At 41.1% G+C, this 21,914-nt stretch overlaps 1 protein-coding gene across 5 annotated transcripts in view; it reads right to left on the reverse strand.

The window, feature by feature from the left end:
* The window catches only part of HECW2 (HECT, C2 and WW domain containing E3 ubiquitin protein ligase 2), a 375,863-nt gene that overhangs the window by 220,506 nt on the left and 133,443 nt on the right, over window positions 1-21,914 (reverse strand). For all 5 annotated transcript variants that reach the window (XM_045480587.1, XM_045480583.1, XM_045480586.1 and 2 more), the window contains exon 2: window positions 18,591-18,905. In XM_045480587.1, coding sequence (XP_045336543.1) covers window positions 18,591-18,882 — 292 coding nt within the window. In that variant the 5' untranslated portion in view covers window positions 18,883-18,905. The remainder of the gene's footprint in view (window positions 1-18,590; window positions 18,906-21,914) is intronic.

The raw sequence follows: 21,914 nt of genomic DNA on the forward strand, positions 1-21,914 counted from the left end.
CTATGCAGCAATGTCCAGTCCTGTGTCCCAGTTAAATCTTCAAATTTCAGTTAAAATGAAATCTTCTCCTCTCTCTTAGCTAAGCCTGCTTCAGGCAGAAAGCCTTCAGAAAGAAAGGGGGGGGTGTCACTGGATTCTCTAATTCTCACTGGTTTCTGACTCTCTGAGACTATCAGTGGGTGGAAGAAAGAAAGGTTAGGGGGCAGAGGAGGTATGATTGAGAGGCACTGCCACAATCTACTGCCAACACTCTGAGCTTCGAGGGTCTCTCTCTCTCACACAAGGGGACACTTCCTGGGTTCTGGAAAAAATACCCCATTTTGGGAATTCCCACCTGCAGTTTCTTTGCTGTGGTTACTCACAACCCCCTTTCCCACAAATGGTGGCCCTCCCGGAGCACACCTAGTCTCCTTCTGCCAAGGTCTTCTGCCCTGTCCCTCTGAATGGCCCCTGGGTAACATCAGCTCCTCCTGGTAGTGTTTTGGAGCAAGCATGACAGTGACCCAACACCAGTTCTGTTATGGACAGACCCCACTCCTCGTCCACCAAAACACATTCTTATCCCAAAAACTCAGGCAGTGCAGCTCACTGCCAGCGAGCCATGCCCACATTCCTTGAGCCAGCCACAGCTCCTCACCTTTCAAGTCCTCAGGCATGGATCAGACACCAGTCCAATGTGTCCCTCACACGGTAGAGGACACTCGTGAAGCCATCAGGGCAGTTCCCCTGACATTCCTCTCACTTGACTTGAGGTAGAGGGAAGCACCCTACTTCGCTCCAGCATGTATATGGTTGATGGAATGGCCGCCCAGCACACTGACAATGCCCCCAAGGCAATCCTCCATCAAATCGACAACTCCTCTCTCACCCGGGTGGCCAGGCAAGGGTCATGACAATGACTCTGGGCACCTTCTTCAGGAGAGCTGCTTGGGTGGTCAAGCATCTCACTTTGGCATGTGGCAGTGGTTGTCACCCTCCACCTAGGAGCCTCAGCTGATGCGGGACGAGTTCCCTTTCGTCAGTCTTGCACATTAACAATGTTTTTTAATGCCTGGAGTGCAGTTTTCATCATCACATCTTCCTACACATAGTGTTGGTTGTTTTTTTTTTAACTCAACAAATACTTTATCCAAAAGTTATGCCCTATACTCGCCAGTACAGCAACTACGTTCTTTGCCTTGCTGAAATAGAGTTTAATCATCACCACCATAGTCGACATTTCTTTTATTCTTACTAAACCAAGTTCTGTGTCGTATGTATGCAGAAAAATCCAACTGAGGATTTTATTTCCTAGGAGATCAATATGGTTACCAGTGGGTAAGTAACTTGCCCAGTGGCACACAGGAAGCAAGTGGCAAAGCCAATATAGGTCTATTCAACTTCACAGCCAAAGCATCTGACCTCAAGCCTCTACTACATAAGTGGGGAGGTCTATGACAAAGGATAACAGAGAACATAAGGTGCAGAGTCAGGAGAGTTTCAACGCTTCCTTATCCTAACTGAAAATACCTTGGAGAAGCTAGTTAACTTTAGCCTATTACTTTTCTATAAAATGAGGATACTAATCACTGCCTAAATTAGACATTTGTTGCATTACTCAGTTTCCATCTCCCTTCCCGTTCTCAGCAGTGTGGCCTGTATAACACTAACCCCACCCCCACCTCCAGGTGGGCCCTTGGTGGTTTAGAGGACAATGTGCATATGCCATTCTCCCAGCCACTTACTGGTCCAGGGAAAGGCTAGGTTTGTTTCGCTGTTTTTAGTCCGTCACAAATCCCAACCGATACACTACACCATAACATTGTTTTGAGGATTAAATGAGATGAAACATGTAAAGCACTTAGCTTAATGCCTGGCAAAAATAAACTTTTATTTACTAACTATTTGACAGGAATGTGGAACGTGGATTGGACTAGACTCTGTTAGATTGAGGCGATTATTTAGGAAGCTAATGATAAAGACGCACATGAAATGAGAATCAAAAGAGGTGACAATGCCAGGAAACACTGCTAACTGAAATCTTACATTAAGAGTGGGAGTGGAGTCAAGAGTGGGGTAGGATCAAAATCTTGAGCAATTTTCAAACCTGAGAGACTAAAACAATACGAGAGAGAGCGTGCACAGTAAGTGGGAGAGGGGCGGGGAGGGTGGGGCGGGCAGAGGATCTGACGTGGGCTCTGCAAAGCGGGCTCTGTCTTAACAGCAGAAAGCCTGATGCAGGGCTTGAACTCACGAACCATGAGATCATGACCTGAGCCAAAGTTGGACTCTTAACTGACTGAGCCATCCAGGCGCCCTTATTTGTTTGTTTTTTAAGTTTATTTATTTATTTTGAGAGAGAGAGAGAAAGAGAGCAGGGGAGGGGCAGAGGGAGAGAGAGAATCCCAAGCAGGCTCCGTGCTGTCAGCACAGAGACCCACATAGGGCTCTCACAGACCATGAGATCATGACCTCAAGCCAACACCAAGAGTCAGATGCTTGACTGACTGAGCCACCCAGGTGCTCCTGAATAAGCTGAGTTTAAAGAAGGAATAGGATATTCAGAAAGAAATGGTTTGGGGAGCTTTAGACAGAGGCTGGGGTTAGATAGTGGGTAGCTAGCAAGCTGGTTCTGGGCCAGCTAGAGCGAGGCACGGTCCTGATTTGCAGCGTGCGCCCCTCTCTGTGGCATGCATGCTCCCCTCACAGCTGACTTCATGCCACCAATGAGAGGACACTGATCACAGAGACAGGAGGAGATGTGCCCAACTGGCTTTCATGGGCCAGGATGGCTTCAGCCACCCTTAGTTAGAAATAAAGCTTTCTGCCCAGACTGGCTAAAAACTGGGAGTGAATGAAATCATTCAAGAAAGGACATACTAAAAAAGAAAATTCAGAGGCACCTGAGTGGCTCAGTCAGTTAAGCGTCCGACTTCAACTCAGGTCATGATCTCACAGTTCGTGAGCTTGAGCCCCACAGTGGGCTCTGTGCTGACAGCTCTGAGCCTGGAGCCTGCTTTGGATTCTGTGTCTCCCTCTCTCTCTCTGTCCCTCCCCACCTCATCCTCTGTCTCCCTCTCAAAAATAAATAAACATTAAAAAAATTTTTTTAAAGAAAAAAACAAAAAGAAAATTCACGTACAAGAGGGTAAGAAAAGAAAGGAGTTTCAGTAAAGAGTAAAAGAACGAATGGGCAAAAAACCAGGGGAGTCAGGACAGTGTCCCAGCCAAATGAAGAAACAGCCTCAAAACGAAAGGCCAGCAGGTAGCATCGGAGGCCAGGGCGGTGAAGGCTGACAAAAGGTCTGGTGTGTGACTTTTCAGACTTGCAAGTGCATGGTTTTGGAAAACAGTAGGGGCTCAGGGGTCCTCCTGTAACCTTTTATACATAATATTTCTGCATATACATCATTTAATTCTTCATATCTTTCTTAATAGAGTTATTAAAGTAATTTTGAAATATTTCAATATCTGAAGAATATTTGGAATATTTCAGCTCATGGACACTCATAGGTGTTGGTCTCATCTGCCTTTAGGAAAAAATAAATTCATCAGTTACAGTTTAGAGAAAGATGAGTAGGTTTGATACTTTATGGCAAAGGAGATTGTGTACCGAAACAATCATATTAGATCATCTCAGTCTTTCCTATGCCTGGAGTTCATGTACACACTCAACCCTTGGATTCAAAACCTCAGGGAACGGAGCGCTGCCCCAGAAAGGAAACAGCAAACGTAACAGAACGAAGTATTTATGCGTATCTGAAAAACTCTGACAGCTCTAAAAAAATAAAATTCTTTCATTGAAGTATTGCTCAGACAAATGGACAATAAGTATTTGGGGGAGTATTTTAGACAGTGCTATAAAAACTAGCAAAAACAACTTAAAAAATAAATCTCTCTGAGCCTCCAGTAAAGGAAGTGACTCATCGTACTCTATGGAATCTACAGAGATGAACCGATGTTCAGGGGAGGCACAGCAAATGCTCATTTCACACACTCCGGTGTAACCACACACGCCCAGTCGGTACAAGACAAGAGATTGAGAAAGAGAACGATCTGAACTGCACGGGAACCTTTCCAGACTCTGAGCGTGTGCCCCTTCAGGGAGCATGAAGGGTGCAGCTCTTTCAAGGGGCCCACCAGGCTGAGTGGAAATTCAGTTTCAAAGGATAGGGTTCGAGGGGTATAAAAACAGCTCCTAAACACAAGCCAACTTCTCTGGCACTCAATCTAAGACAGGAGTCTGCTCCAATACTGAAGGAAAACCAGCTGGGTCAAACTCGGTGTTAAGTCCTATTGCCTTCCTGGGGTTTTTCGAGAGTAATTTTAGCTAAACTCAAAATCACCTGCAGGAATTGACTTTAGTACCTAACTCCCTTTAAAAAGCAACCCCACTGTGGAGGAAATTCCTATTAAACACTGTGTTTTTTCCAACCACTTTACTGAGCAACCGTGGGCATATTACTTAATCCATCTGGGCCCTCAGTTTCTCATTTGTAAAATGAGGCCAGCGGAGTAAATGATCATTAATTTCCTTTCTAAATCTAAAGCCTCCGTGCCTGTAAGTTTTAAAATAAACTTCAACAGATGGATCATATATTTAATGATTCCAGATGATGAAAAATACACTTCACTACCAGCTTTCGATTTCCTTAAATAAGTAATAGTTTCCCTACATTTGAGTGAAATTTATGTAAAATGAGGAATTCTGGAGGTTCCACAATAGCAGCACATAACACAAACATGATAACTCTAGCTGGAGAGACTTTTACAACTAATAATAATTAATTTGTAAAAAGTAATTGTATTATTGGGGTACCTGGGTGGCTCAGTCGGTTGAGCGTCTGACTCTTCATTTCGGCTCAGGTCATGATCTCATGGCTCCTGGGATCGAGCCCTGCCTCGGACTCTGAGTTGACAGCATGAAGCCTACTTGGGATTCTTTTTCACCCTCTCTCTCTCTGCCCCTCCCTGCCCCTCCTCACTCTCTCTCTCTCTCTCTCTATCAAAATAAACATAAAATAATTTTGAGTAATTTTGTTTGTTTCATAGCTCTCCATTCAGGCAAATAAATCATATGATGAACTAGAAAATTCTAAACTACCTGACAGATGCTGACCTATAACCTTGCTCAAATCAGCAGTTACACTGGGGCATGTGCATACACAGTTCACCTTGTTTATCTCCTTGAAATAGCTCAGGAATGACAGGGTTTGGTAGCTAAGTGAACAGAAAAAAAAAATGGCTGTCACAGAGCTCAAAACTAAAAATTTAATGTCCTCCAGATGTTCGCTGAATTCTTACGGCTTTCCTTTCTGCATGGAATGCTTCACCCTATCAAAAATATGCCACAGACTTACACTTTAAAAAATATATCTATTTGGACACTTTAAAAAGGTATACAAATATTTAAAATCCTATCATTAACTTAACGCAAATTCTCAGTTGGAAATTTCAAGGTTTTTTTTACTCTTACAGTAATATATTTGTGTCCAATATTATAGGTTAGTGCTATAATTACAGTCCCCAAAACTATTGTACGTATTTTTATGGAGTAAAAAGATGATCGATCATTCTTTGATCCATCAACAATTTTATACCAGCACTTGGTCACAGATGTCTAGTAATTATGGTGTGAATATAAAGGTAGTACATTTTAGAACGGCAAACAGATATTCTTCATGCGAAACTACCCACAACTTTCAGATAAACCCTTATCACTGCTTAGAACAGCAGATGCATATTTTTGGAAACAAGACAATAAGGACAAAAAAGAATGAGGGTATAAAGCAGCAAGCACACTGAATTCAGGGAATAAATTCATTTCTATTTAAACACATAGCTCTTTCCATATTGAAGAGAGAATCCATAGGTACAGAAACAGGAAGCAAAAGGCCAATATATTATGTGATGACTGGAAAAAAAAACAAAACAACTGGAATGACAGCTCCTTAACTATGATCTTAAATACAGATATTTTAAAAATTCTTTCAGATGCCTGGTATATAGTAAACGCCTAATATTGTTGAACAAATGAATGAGTGAATGAATACCAAAAATAATCTGAATAAAATTTTGAGGAGAAAACTATATAAATGGAATAAATCTCCAGTAAAAAAGTACTCACTTTTCTGTCATGACTGCCCTAGCCTAAAACCTACTCTTCAGTGAAATTCAGTAATCTGCATGAATAAGGCAGCACAGACAGCTGGCTGAGGTGCTCAGGATACAACGTGCACAGGACACAGTGAAGGAGTTAAGAGTGCAACTGAAGGGACAGACATGGAAAAAGGCAAATTACAACACACAGTAACTGGCACTGAAACACTGATATGAAAAAGTTCCTAAGGAAGCAGCAAAACAGACCAACTGCCTGCAATAGTTCTGGGGTACAGCGTGGAGTGGGTGACTTCTGAATCTTATGTAAAAGGATACACAGGGGCACCTGGCTGGCTTAGTTGGTTAAGCATCCAACTCTTGATTTCACCTCAGGTCATGATCTCACGGTTCATGAGATCAAGACCCATATCGGGCTCTGAGCCAGCAGCATGGAGCCTACTTGGGATTCTCTCTCTCCCTCTCCCTCTCTCTCTGCCCCTCCCCCGCTTGCACATACTCATTCTCTCTCTCTCTCTCTCTCTCTCTCTCTCTCTCTCTCTCTCTCTCACACACACACACACACACACACAAAACAAACATTTAAAAAATAAAAGAAATTCTTTAAAAGAAAATTTAAAAAAGGATTCACATAAGTCAGCCAGGCAAAAAAGGGTTAGGACAGGAGGTGCAATCCTCAAGTAAAGCTGACATAAACGCTTCATGAGAAAGAGACGTACATATGAAATTCTCACCCCCCAGAATGATGTTTTCTCATGTAAGTACCAAAAAAAAGAAATCCTATTTGATGATAAGTATAAATATCACCATCTTAGTGAGGCACCTTCTATACCTTCCCGGTCCCTGAACCCATCTCAGGCATTAAACCGTGCTCTCGTGGCCTCTGTAATATTGTCCTGAACACACAGAACCATTCCTCTTTCTCACCCCACCAAAACGCGAGCTGATTCATGTTTGTATCCCAGTGCCTAGTGGCAGACAAATAGCAGACTCTCCACAAAGCCTGTGGGTGGGGTGGCGGCTACCTCCTACAAAGCAACTACCTTTGGGTACGCTTCACAGATGTCATCTTGTTTCACCTTCCCTGCAAATGTATATGGCTGATATTATTCCCATTTTTACATAAGAGACTGAGGCTCAGAATGGTGAAATAACTCCCAAACACCAACTAAACAGCTGAGCCAGAACTTGAATCCAGACCCATCCCACACCCCTACTCCAAAACCATCCTTTTTGCGACTCTACTACTGCTGGACTCTACCCAGTTCAAGCTCTAGATATAATTACGGAGTTAGTGTTGTTCTTCTAATGATTTTATGAACTACAGTAAATTGAGAAAAATGTGATCAGTTAACTGCTAAGTTTTTATGTAGGAAAAGAAAATTCAGGCTTTCTCAATGAGCATGCATATACTGGGAGTTTTACAATTCATATTTTAAATTAAAAAACACACACACAAAACAGGACTTAGAGGAAGAATTCTCTCATGTCACCATTGAATCCAACTTATGACACTCTGGTCCCTACCACTTAGACTGAAAATCTGAGATGCTCTTCATAGTTCCTGTGCTGTCCATATGAAGTACATACATTTGTAAAGAAAGCCTATATTTACTCAAAAATTCAACAGTAATGTCAGCCAGACCGTGGGAAACAACTGTCAGAAATTAATATAATGACTTTGATAGTTATCACAGCTCTACTCTAACTCAAAGACTGCCAGTATAAGACTGGTCTAAAATAAAGATAAAGGTGCCTGGGTGGCTCAGTCGGTTAGGTGTCCAACTATCGGTTTCGGCTCAGGTCATGATCTCATAGTTCTGTGAATTCAAGCCCCGCATTGTACTCTGTGCTGTGGTGTGGAGCCTGCTTGGGATTCTCTCTCTCTCCCTCTCTCTCTGCCCCTCCCCCACCCATGCTGTCTCTGTCTCTCTGAAAAGTAAACTTTAAAGAAATAAATAAATAAAATAAAGATAAAGATAAAGATAAAGATAAAGATAAAGATAAAGATAAAGATAAATGGTGCAGGGGTGCCCGGGTGGCTCAGTCAGTTGAGCATCCAACTTTAGCTCAGGTCATGATCTCACAGTTCGTGGGTTTGAGCCCTGCATGAGGCTCTGGACTGACAGCTCAGAGCCTGGAACCTGCTTCAGATTCTTTGTCTCCCTCTCTCTGCCTTCCCCTGCTTGTGCTCTATCTCTCTCTCAAAAATAAATTAACATTAAAAAAATTTTTAATTAAAAAAATAATAAATGCGCAAAATGAATGAGAGAACACATAACAGGGAAAACCCACTGGAGAAAATGACGAGAAGAGTTCAGGTATACCTGGTACCTTTTATCATTATCTACATTAACAATAAAAAAAAGAAAGGAATATTCTTTGGTTTGGCACATCAACAAGAATTTGAAGTTAAATTTGAAACTTCTGTTTGCTTCCACTTATCTTAGAATGCAACTTTTGCTGTGTGTGCATGTGTGTTTTGTAAGAAAATCAAACCTCATGAACTCCAGTGCTGCTGATTCAGATCAGTCTCTTGTTTTAATCCTTATTGTCTACTTAATAAATTGTTGTTTTAAGCCACTAAGTTTTCTGGTGGCTTTTTATGAAGAATAAAAACCTGGAAAAATCCCTGTCTATAAAAAACCCACAACAATAATAACAATGACTAATATGGGAAAGGGGGTTTAAAACAAGCTGGAATTTCTTTTTTCTTTTTTTCTTTTTTTTTTTTTTTTTTAGAGAGAGAGAGAGAGAGAGAGAGAGAGAGAGCGGGGGAGGGGCAGAGGGAGAGGGAGAGAGAGACTTTTAAACAGGCTCCACACCCAACGTGAAGCCCAATGTGGGGCTCGACTTCACAACCGTGGATCATGACCTAAGCTGAAACCAAGAGCTGGACTCTCAGGGGCGCCTGGGTGGCTCAGTCGGTTGAGCATCTGACTTCGGCTCAGGTCATGATCACACAGTTTGTGGGTTTGAGCCCCGACACTGGGCTCTGTGCTGACAGCTTGGAGCCTGGAGCCTGCTTCAGATATGTGTCCCCCTTTTTCTACCCCTCCCCCGCTTGTGCGCGCACACACTCTCTCTCTCTCTCCCCCCCAAAAATAAAATAAATGCAAAAAAAACAAAGAGTTGGACACTTAACCAAGCCACCCAGGCACCCCCTAGAATTAAATGTTGCCGATACTAAAAGAAAAGATGGAGAAGGAAGTGATTGCAATGAGTATGTTCTAAGATCCTTGTACAGCTTGAGAGACGTGTGAAGACACGGATTCATTTTAACCTTTAACTCAATAATACATGACAAAAATTCTAAGGATAACTGCTAACAGACTAGACCTAGAATGTTTAACTTCCAAGCAAATAAAATGAGGAAAAATGTGGAAGATAGGGAGTAAATAAAAGTCATCATTTCAATGGAAGGCACAAAAACAGGTTGCAAAAAAATAACTACCAAAAAGCACGTAATACAGAAGATATAGTAAGACATGGAAATATGTCCAAATATATCAAAAAATAACAGCAAATGTTAAAACACTAAATGCACCAATTTTAAAAGGTGGTCACTCAGATCGGATTAAAAATCATAAAACCATAGATGATTCACAGCAGATATATCTGAGGCATCCCAAAGAATGGCTCAAAGGAAATCAGTGGCAAAAGACATATCAAGCAAAAACTAACCAAAGGAAGCTGATGTAGCAATTGATAACAGACTTTAAGAGAGATATCTGGATAAAAAGATGACATTATAAATGTATTTTCTTACTGATGTGCCCATTAGTCCTTAGAAAAGCATGAAAAGACAATTCAAACAAACATTATAAAAATAGTATGTGTGGGAAGCAATTATTTTGTGAGTTTGTAATGGGTTTTATCAGAACGAAGAATTTCTAAACCTCATGCCAACGCCATCTTAACTCCATCACAAAATACAATCATTTCACATTTACTAATTATAGCACCTATATAAGTATCCTTTAAGGAAAAGTGACACAAGTTACATGAGGAGGGAAAAAAACACCTCAGATAACTTTCCTAGAATAACCAGATAAAAAATAAAAACCGCCTCACCATCTCAGTACGTAGACAGAAGAATGCCTATTTCAAGTATGGCTTTCTTCCAGTACGTTAGGGAATAAAATATACTAAAACTTCTTTGGATACACTGAGCCATCCATCTTTTTAAAGCCTGCCTACTATCCAGGGAACTCTTCCATAACCAGTTTAAAAACATGGAATTCTCTGCAAACCAAATCTCTAACATGCATATTCTAAGAAAGATCTGTGATGGTCTGCGATGCCAATGCAATGCCGTGAATTCAGATTCTAACTATTGTACATCCATAGTTCAGGTACTGTCCTTGGTCCTGCTCTGGGTGTGCTTTTCATTCAGTCTCCTGAACACTTTATAAAGTATATACCAGAGTATGACACTTCTTAAATCCCCAGCATCTATTCTTCCAGACCATGCAAGAATAGATGTCTTAGGCTTTGAAACAGACTAGAGGACCAGACACGTTGTTAGCAAGACACATCTACCATGGCAGAGACACTGATTGCTCACTACATGGCCAAGGGCTTCTCCCCATTTCCCAGTCTCTGTGCAGTTAGGCAGATCATGGGGCTACTGCTGAATGTGGACCCTGAGCTGAAGTGAAATGTATCACCTTGGGGCCAAGACTGTAAGAGCTGGTATGGGGGTCTCCAGTGCTCTCTTCCCTGAACACTTGCCTGGAGAGGCCTCCTGTTACAAATGGTGTCATGACAAGATGGCAGATCCTTTAAGAATCCAATATGGCAAAAGTCAAGAGGATGCTGAGCCTGCATGCCTTAATGACAGTACAAAGTAAACCCCCTGCCAATCCATGCTGGACATGTAGCATTAGCAAGAAGTCATCTTTTGTTCTGTTAAGTCACTGAGAATTCAGGGTTAGCTCATTTGCACAGCATAATCTGACTGAGGCTGACTAGTACAACTAGGTAACAAAAAGTAATTTAGAGTTAAGTTGTTCCAAAAACCACTTCATGTTCAAAGCTCTTAGTTTCTAAAAGCATTTTCTAAAATGCAAACACATGACCTGAAACAACTTTTCTTTGGCAGCAATCATGCCAAAATACCAAAGAGCTTAAGAACAGTCACTCTTCGCTATGTTGGATAGCTATTCTGAAAACTAAATACTTCATACATAAATTCTTTGTTCCATTTGATTGAATTTTGGATTAAACTGCAGCTTTCCCATCACCTTTAAAAGCATGTTGGTTTAGAACCTACATGATGCTCACATTAAAATCCTGTATTATTTGGTATTGAAATTTTAAACGCTTTATGTAATTTCTAGAACTCTGATTCAAAGGACTGGGTTTTGGTTTTTGTGAGCAGAAGAGGCCTGGTATGTCACTTTAATCCAGAAATCTCTTCTTGTGGATTCAACCAGTGGATAAGTTTGCAGTGCAGCTTCGGACCACCAGGAAAATGATTAACAGTAGCTAAAAGGATGATAGTTTGCAATTAGCAGGACCTTACAAAAAGCCCAGGCACCTTGCTGAGCACTTTATACATAGTATCTTATTTCTTACCATACTGGTACTTTTCCTTTTTCTTTTCTTTTTCTTTCTTTCTTTTTTTTTTTTTTTACAGATGAGGACAGGAGGTTGAAAAATATTACATATTTCACTCAAGCTAGTAAATGTATTTGAATTTACTAGTCTGTCTGATTGCAGAGTCTGTGTTCTTAACCACTGATAACCCCAGAGTTTCTCAAAGTATGCTCTGGGTGATAATCTTGGTGGTGCACAGACAAAAGTTATTTTTTTTTTTAACAGTTAATGTATGTTGGAAAGAAATATAACTAACACAGAAAACCTGTCCCAGACCTTACTACTTAAAACAAAGTCAGGGTAGATAACCAGTTTTCTGTTTGTTTGCTTGTGTGTTTGTTTGTTTTAATCAGATGGTTTAAAGAAAAATATTAATAGTACAGGGGGTAATCCAATCTGGCAAAACTCAAGAAGGTGCTGAGTAAATAACTAAAGGGTGGAAAACATTGGACTCCATTTTGCAACACAAGGGGGGAAAATGAAGACTGAGACACAAGACACTTAAGTTCCAGCCTTGACCACTCCCAACTAGCTGTATGGCTCACCGTTCTGAACCTTAGTTTTTTATCTATAAAATACCGGTTTAAATTTTGGGATCTTAAAGGTCTAAAACACATAGTCTAAATGCCTTGGTTAACTATTACAATCCTACTTTTTTTTTTTACCATCCAAATGCAAAGAAATATGGAGAATATCATAACACATAAGCCATAATACTTTTTAAGGTAGAGTAAAATACATTTGCTGTGCCACTCACTCACCTTTGAAGATATAATCGGCATGCAGACACTGAGGGTGGTCCAGAGAAATGCTGGCAAACTATTTGTTCCTGGTCTATGGCAAGACAAGCTTGAGCCAGAACATGAAATACCTACATCAATAAGTCCATTATTTCATTTAGTTTTTTATTAGTGACATTTTCTCAATGAAGGATGCAGGGCATTGATTTACATTCTAGAGACAACTTCTTATCTAGTCACAGATAAATCGCAGACTCGCACTTTGAGAAGCGTTGGTGCACAGCACACTATATACTTCTAATTTTCATAAGGAGCGTTTTCCTAGCTCTGTTTAGGGACTTCAACTTGCCTGAAAATGAGAAACAGCAAAGTAAGCCTTTTGAAGTGTTTTCCTTTTGAACAGCCAGAAATAAAAGCACAAGACCAAAGGTCAAGGGGAATTAGATAGTGAACCTGAAACGAATTTAATATGCTCTGTCTCCTCTTTAAACAGCGATCATTTGATTTTTCATGGAAAGCTGTTTGTGTTGGGTACCCTAAGTGTTTTTGCATGTTTAAGCATTTGGCTCTTTTTATTTAGACAGCTTGGAAGGAAGCAATGAGTGGCAGTGTTAATCTTGTCAGAGGTCACTTCTAATCATGGAGACCAAAATAAATTATAAATCCAGCGATTTTTGAAAACCATTTACGAGGCACTAATTGTTGTAATTTGGAGATTCAGGGCTATAGCTACATTGCAATCGTCTGTGAAAATCTCAGGGTGCATGTGAGACTTTCTGGAGAGAGAAAATATAATTAGCACCTGTTTTAAGAACTGTGTTCACACCCCAAATTTCCCCAAATGGCGCTTTGATATTTTCAACTTGTTTTCTTTGTATTCCCAATAGGACCTATAAAGTGCCTCAAACGCCTGGAGAACAATTTATTTTTCTGACCCAGGAGTATATGTTTTCTCTCCAGATTAGCTAAAAGTCATCTGGACTGAGTTGTACAATGCAAAACCTTATTAACAATTAGCCAAACACAAACAACACTCACACTCCTAGAGAGTAAGAAAATGTAAGCCAAGAGAAACACAATCAAAGTGCAGGGCGTGCCAGTAAACCACACCTCACCGGCCAGACGTTCCACCCAAATCCTTTCCCTTTGGGATTGATTTCTATAGAGACCATCTCTCTGTTCCGCAAATAAAACTAGGCGTTGCTAGGAAACAGCCTGGCTTCTCAGGATCCAGCTAACGAGGGGTGGCTGCTTCCTACCAAGAGCTACAGGAGTCTGAATCTCTACCTGACACATGTGCTATTGTTAGGAACCCTAGATTCTCCGTGCACCTATGTCAGAGCCTGAGAGAATATTTTTCTGTTTAGCCATAACAGCCTTAAATTGGTGACGTCATTTGTACGCTGAAATTCTTTTCCCCATCCTGGCCTTGCATTTCCTCTTTTCTTTCAGCTTCTCCAAATGTATCCCCTCACCACTTTCACGTAACAATGCCCAAGAAAACGGTTTGGTATATATTCAGGTTACTTAATTTACTCATTTCATAGATTCTTTCCCTCACATGATTGGTCCTATTAAACTTTTGAAAATTTCCGTATGGCTTGGAGTTACTACTTTCAAAAATTTGGTATCAGATTTTTGTTGCTTTTATAAAACACAACCTGGTAGTCTTTAACTCTGGTGAAACAGTGCTGGGCACACTCCCGGGAGTAGTAACTACTGCAGTCGCCCACACACTCTCTCCTGCCCTCGCAAACCGCTGATGTCCCTCCTTTTCCCTTCTGCATGTCAATACCACCTAGCAGCTCAGCATTAACAACAGGTACAAGAAAGCTTCACAATAACGACTTAAGCAAAGAGGGGAAGATTTTTTTCACATGAAGCAAGAACTCTGTAGTGACAGTCCAAGCTTATCCTAACTTTCTGCTCTGTCATTCTTGGCTTTTACTCTTGACTGATGTCTTACGGTGGATATACGGGTGCGCCAATTCAAGATCTCACAGCCTTTCAGCAGAGAGTACAAGAGAAGGGGAAGTTTAATGACTCTACAGGAAGCTCTGGCTTTTCACCGGAAAAGGAAGCTCCCCCAAAGTCTTTCCTTTACATCTCACTGGCCAGGCCTGGCTCACCGCCCACTCCTACGCTAGTCACTGGTTGGATTGCCATATAAGTTTAAAACTTTCCTGAATCTGGGGAGGGCCTACCAGCTCTAGATGAATGGCTTGCTGCCTAACCCTCACCCTGTAAGGAAGAAGGATCTGGAAACAGCTGTCAGTTAAAAATGACAATGCTGCCACCTATCCCTCTCCACACGGGATGGCAAAGTCCCCACAGAAGTGAGGCTGCCTCCAGTCTAGAGGTCAGAATAGCCCATCTTAGCCTCAGGAGAAATGGATATCTCTGCTTAAGGCCAGGTCTCTGTTCAGTCATTCTGAGGTCCCAGGGAAGTCAGGCTTTTCTTCTAAACACAGTCGTGGCCCTTCAGCTACAGAAATGAGCCATACTTAATGTCTTAGATGCTGGGACCTGGGCCTTTCAGAGTCATTGGTTGCAGAAGACCTGTTGAGACCAACAACATGCCCAAGCACACCAAGTTCTACATAAGTGCTATTTTTACTTGCAAATGTTAGTCTCCGTGTGCATCCCGGTCGCTCGAGAGGCCTGAGGGCTCCAGTGCTTGCCCTCTCTTCCCTGCCACGGACCTAAAACTATTAGAAGACATACTAAGAAGAACTAACAAACATACGGGACTTCCACTACCATTTATTAATGGGAAAATAAAATGAAACCGCTTACTCCCTACTGTCAATCAAAAGCACGGGGAAAACTTCTGCTGCAGGGCATAGGCCAATAATTAGTTCCAGACTGGCCTTCCCAGTGTAACCAACTGTAAAACTGTGAGGCAGTGGTTTGCAGACATTGCACAGCAGGTGGCTGAAGACAAAAATCCCAGAGACAAGAAAAACTCAGGAGGTGACTCTACGACCACCCAGATCTCAGCCAGGTGACGACTTCCCAAGTGCAGCGCAGGGAGTTGGAGTCCTGGGAAGTTCTGACAAGCCGAGGATGCAGAGATCAACAGGCAGGGCACAGGAAAGGAAAGAGCTATGGAGGGGTGGAGGCCAGAAGTGCACATCGGGATGCCCCCCAGGCCTTTGGCTAATGTCTGCTCTGCGCATATGCAGGGAAACACTACCAAGGCCTTCCAGAGAGCAGCTGCTACAGGGCTGACAGTGTGTTGAAGTTCCGTGAGGTCCAGCAGTGCTGGAGAACACGGGAGTTATGACCCAGCCGAAATAAAAGAACACCTGATCATCATTCCAGGCATCTAGCTAAGACATCAGAAATGCTGCTTTGGAAGAAGTACTAGGCCTAACAAAGCCCTAACAAAATCCACAGGGGAGACCAAACTTAGAGGCTGAATCCCATATCCCATCAAGTTAGAAGTGCTGGGGAACCACACTGGGCTTTCCACAGATCCATCCTAACGAGGTGGAAAATCATACCTAGAAAGTGCAAAGAAATAAATCTGCCTACTGGATAAAAATTAACATTAAAGTAAAAATTGTTGGGGTGCCTGAGCGACTCAGTCAGATAAGTGCCTGACTGCCGATTTCAGCTCAGGTCAAGATCTCACAGTTGTGAGACGGAGCCCCAGGTCAGACTCCACACTGAGTATGCTTAAGATTCTCTCTCTGTCTCCCCCTGCCCCTCTCCCCGCTTCACTCTCACTTTCTCCCTCTCTCTTTTTCTCAAAAATAAATGAATGAATGAATAGATGAATAATAAAAATTGTTCCACAGAATTCAGAATTTTGACAACTTAGAACTCTCAACAGCCAGTGTAAAATCAATAACTACTAGATGTGCAAACAAACAAGAAAATGGGATCCACGGTCAGGGAATTACAGACGACAAAAACTGCCCCTTAGGGGGCCCAGACACTGGATTTAGCAGAGAATTTAAAGCAGCTACATTCAATTCAGTTCAATTCAAATAACTGAAGGAAAATATGGTCTGAATGAGTTAACATACTCATTAGAAATCTAATAAGATTAAGGGAATCTCATAAGAAAAATAAAATCTATAAAAAGGGAAAGAAATGCAAATTCTATAAGTGAAAAGTCAAATGAGTAAAATTTTTAAATCCATTGGATGGGATTGACAACAGAATGAAAATGCAAAAATAAAGTTAGTGAACTTGAAGATAGGTACATATAAAAAAAATGTACATATTAAAGAAAAAATAAAACAGTTTTGTGAAATCCAAAATGGTGAAGTTATATCAAAATAAAAAGAATTACTTCTAAAGTCACATCAAAACTATAACTTTTTCAGTGAATATAATAGATAGCAGATATAAAAATATAATTTTTAAAACCCTCCCTTCCTAATTTTGAATATATATATTTAAACACACTTGGGTAAAAATGCTGAACTCTGAAGACTTTTCCCTTTGTTTTGTTGTCATAAGAGGAAAATATAAAAATTCCTGAATTTTGTTTTTTTGCCATTTTAGATTTGTTATCCAGCATGATTAATAAGGAGTTGCATTAGTAATACAAATGAATTTATTTTAGTCAAATACAATTCTTTGTTGCTGAGAAACATCAATTTTAGTGGGCTTAACATTTTAATAAAATCTCTGAAAGGATGTTACTTTGCCTTAAATCAGAATTTGTCAATAGTGGCACTAATAGATAACTGTTGTGGGAGGCTGTTCTGTAATACGCTCCAAGATGTATAGCAGCATCTCTGGTCTCCCATTCCCTACCCAACTGTGCCAACCAAAAATGTCTCTGAACATCACCAAATGTCCTGTAGGGGGTAAAATCACCCCCGATTGAGGAGCACTGCCATAAATGATTAGGTCTTTTATTTCCCCCTAATTTATTCATTAAAAAACAACAACAAAATGCTGGGCTTATAATCTACAGTGAAAGCAACGATGTCTTTCTATTAAAATACTTGATGTTGGGGCGCCTGGGTGGCTCAGTCGGTTAGGCATCCGACTTCAGCTCAGATCACGATCTCGCGGTCCGGGAGTTCGAGCCCCGCATCGGGCTCTGTGCTGATGGCTCAGAGCCTGGAGCCTGCTTCCGATTCTGTGTCTCCCTCTCTCTCTCTGCCCCTCCCCCGTTCATGCTCTGTCTCTCTCTGTCCCAAAAATAAATAAACGTTAAAAAAAATTTTTTTTTTAAATACTTGATGTTAAATTTTGAAAAGAATTCCCTTCATTGAGTGAAAAAGTTCCCCAACTTTAAGGATTTTGTTTGTTTGTTTGTTTGTTTTAGAGAGAGCACCTGTGCGTCAGGAAGAAGGGCAGAGGGAGAGAGGAAAAAAAAAAAAAAAACCTTAAGCAGACTCCATGCTCAGGACAGAGTCTGACATGGGACTCGATCCCAGGGATCATGACCTGAGCTGAAATCAAGAGTTGGATGCTAATCCAGGCGTCCCATTATCACGTTTAATTTAGATTTTCTTTAAGCCTGGTTGATAGGTTTTGATTTTTGCTTTCAACAAAACAAATTTTATATTTTCTGGCATGTGCCATTCATCATTCGCTCACCTATGAATAACAGGTACAAATTAGCTAAATACAGCTGGGACATTTTTATGAAAACAAACAGCAACCTATTTCTAAGTCATTTATTAAGAGAATATGACACGTTCTTCACCTAACTGATCAAGCACACATCAGGAATTTTGATATAAAAAGACACCACAGACTGCAGGTTGTTCTTCATGGAATTCAATCTTTAGAAACTACAGAACATTTTCTCACATCAGTTATCTAAACCTAGACTTCTTTTCAGTCAGTTCAAAAATATAGGTAAAAGCTAATATCCGCCTCCTCCCCAAAATGGGACTACTGATCAAGGGCAATGTGAATTTTTCTTTCTTTAAGAGAAAACACTGTAAAATCTGCAGGTTCTGGCATTTAATCAGGGTAGAAATGTAACCACAAATTCATATCAGCAAAGGTATTTATCATTTTTGACTCTAATTTTTCTGGGGAAAAAAATTCCCAGAATTTGCTGAGTTTATTTGTATGTGGGTGATTTTTTTTTCCAGGAAAAAATACAAACTAGGATACTGTCAGAGTAAAAACATATGCTCTACATCACATGCAAGTCCATCTTACGTCACTCACCTATGTGATACAGTCCAATCCAATCACTGGGGTCTACCTCCTCTTTAATGTCCCAGAAGATAATGAGGTTTTGGGCTTGCCCCAGCGTGTACTCGTACATGCTGGCAGTCAAGCTGGAGCGGCTCTCAGAGGTCACCAGGTCTGTGTCGCTGTTTGCCCTCTGTAGGGTCATGTTCTCTGGCATGGAGCTCTGGGCGGCGAGGCTCTGAAGGTTCTCTGGGCTCAATGTGTACCGCATCTGGGGATTTCGACGCCGCACAAAAAGCAGGTGCTCCCGAGCTGAGCTGGCCATCCTGAGGTTAGCTTCCTACAAAGCTGCAAGAGACAGACAAGCACAAAGCATTAGTGCTACAATGTGAGGGAATTAGGTTTAAGCCTCCCAGATGTAAAGCCCTAAAGAGTGTTTATGAAAGCCCGGCCATGCAATAATCTTCTGCTGTCAAAATAAAACCTATTATTCTACTTGTCAACTGATGATGTCAGAAACAACTTCTATAGTCTGAGGTCACATGATGGCAAAGGCCATCACGCACCTGTGGCCCTTGATTTCACAGGGCACAGCTTCCCCCTGGCAATTAAGGACAAGCAGATTTCCCTACCAGTCCTTTTAGGTTTATCCTCTCCCAGACACCCCACCATCAGGAATGGTCCTCTTTTCCTTCACCCCCACCCCATATACTTATTTCTTGTGGAAATTAAATTTTAAAATAGCAAGACAGAAAATTGTGACACGTGCTAAACACAGTTGAAATCTACCACTGAGCACAGGTTAACCTGCTCAATTTCCTTCTCACAGGAATGTAACCCATTAGTGTTTATCAGGAACTCAAATGTCACCTCCTCTCTTAAACAGAATGGCCATCGTATTTAAGACCACAACACCCCATCTCTTCCCCATCTCTCCTCTCTCGCTGTATTTTTCTCCATAGCAATTACCATAACCTGATGTGCCACACAGTAGCATTTACTTATTTATTTGGTTATTGCATACTTCTCCCAACAAGAATGCAAGCTTGGGGAAATGACAGTCTCCACAGTAAGCGGTGCTGGGAAAACTGGACAGCCACACACAAAAGAATGAAGCTGGACCCTTATCTTACACAGTAGACAAAAACCAACTCAAAACAGATTAAGGATTTGAAAATAAACCCTGAAGGCATAAAACCCCTAGAAGAAAACATAGGGAGTAAGCATCTTGACATCAGTCTTGGCAATAATTTTTCTTGGATCTGACACCAAAAGCAAAGGCAACCAAAGCAAAAATAAACAACTGGGACTTTATCAAACTGAAAAGTCTCTGAACAGCAAAAGAAACCAGGTCTGTTGAAGTTACACAGTCTTTAAAAGCAGGAACAGTGTCTCAGTGGTGCTTATGTACGGCAAGGGAGGAGCTGACATGGAGAAAGGATGGAGGTTGTCTGTATATTTCTTTAACAAACATTCACACAGTACTTAATCTTTCAAGTGATTCACAAACACATAGGTTATTTGTAAGACTTGTGTTTATAAATCAATAGCTGCACATGCTTAAACTTCACCCTGCCTCTATTATTAAATGGAGATGACTTTAAAGTACCATGAAAGATTGCTGTAAGGATTAGAAAAATCGTAAGTGTTAGAGAAAGACAAAAATCGTATGACTTCACTCATATGAGGACTTTAAGAGACAAAACAGATGAACATAAGGGAAGGGAAACAAAAATAATATAAAAACAGGGAGGGGGACAAAACAGAAAAGACTCATAAATATGGAGAACAAACTGAGGGTTACTGGAGGGGTTGTAGGAGGGGGGATGGGCTAAATGGGTAAGGGGCATTAAGGAATCTACTCCTGAAATCATTGTTTCACTATATACTAATTTGGATGTAAATTTTAAAAAAATAAAAAATTAAATTAAAAAAAAAAAGAAAAAAAGAAAAGAAAAATCTTAAGTGAGGGGGGCCTGGGTGGCTCAGTTGGTTGAGGACCCGACTTCAGCTCAGGTCATGATTGCACAGTTCATAGGCGTGAACCCCGCAATGGGCTGTGTGCTGACAGTTCAGAGCCTGAAGCCTGCTTCAGATTATATGTCTCCCTTTCTCTCTGCTCCTCACCTGCTCATGCTCTGCCTCTCAAAAAGAAATAAGCATTAAAAAATATTTTTAAGAAAAATCATACATGAAAGTGTTCAGTAAAAAGCAACTACTGTTATTTTTAGTAACAATATAATTACTGAATTAATTAATGCATGATTTACCTTGGAGTAGCTCCAAGGGTTGGGAGACAGTTAAGAGAAATCAAATGCTGAAGACTACCTTTTTACACAGGAAAAATTACTCTAAGTTCTTCCTCATGTTAGATGACCCCATGGAAAAAACAGTCCATTCTTCCCCTGCCTCCCTATTCAACATGGCTCCTGGCTCCCAGAAGCCAGAAATCAGCTACATATGGATACACAGCCCTTCGAGTTATAGCTTTTAACTCAACCACGTCTCTTAAATAATTGTTTCTACATTAAAAATATAATAATTCCGGGGCACCTGGGTGGCGCAGTCGGTTAAGCGGCCGACTTCAGCCAGGTCATGATCTCGCGGTCCGGGAGTTCCAGCCCCGCGTCAGGCTCTGGGCTGATGGCTCAGAGCCTGGAGCCTGTTTCCGATTCTGTGTCTCCCTCTCTCTCTGCCCCTCCCCCGTTCATGCTCTGTCTCTCTCTGTCCCAAAAATAAATAAACGTTGAAAAAAAAATTAAAAAAAATAATAATAATAATTCCAATTTCCAAACAATCCACTTAGGAAAGAACTTTGAGAGCCCCGCACCCACAAGCCAGGAACTGAGAGGTGAGATTAGAAGAACCTCAGGCACAGAACAGAAAACAAGTCAGCTGGAACCTAAGAGTGATAAGCAGGAGTCATTGCAGGGTCTCGAGCACCAAGAGTCAAAACATTAAATATAAGTATGAGAAACTTAATCTGAGAGCCTCTGCAGGGCTGGTTGTAAAAGGAGGGTAACAGAGGAGGTAAACCAATTGAGGAATTGCTGATTGAGGAATCCAGCACTGAGTGCTGAAAAACGGATTTTAGTAACACAGAAGGGAAATCTATCAATTGGGAATATTTCAAAGAGTGAGCCCAAAGATGTGGCAACAGAATGAATACAGGGGATCAAAGTGGGGAAAAATCAGGACTAAATTCTGGATTTTCAGTCCAAGCAGCAATAAAATCCCAGAAACATTGATGGGGCTAAGAAAATCAGTATGATCTTCGGTGAGTTGGAAGTAAATGCAATATACCCAAGTCACTATGTCCCAAAGACTCTTGTGAAGGTGGGTCCAGTTGCTGGTTAT

The sequence above is a fragment of the Leopardus geoffroyi genome, chromosome C1 (genome assembly GCF_018350155.1).
Source record: "Leopardus geoffroyi isolate Oge1 chromosome C1, O.geoffroyi_Oge1_pat1.0, whole genome shotgun sequence".
Classification (NCBI taxonomy): Eukaryota; Metazoa; Chordata; class Mammalia; order Carnivora; family Felidae; genus Leopardus; species Leopardus geoffroyi.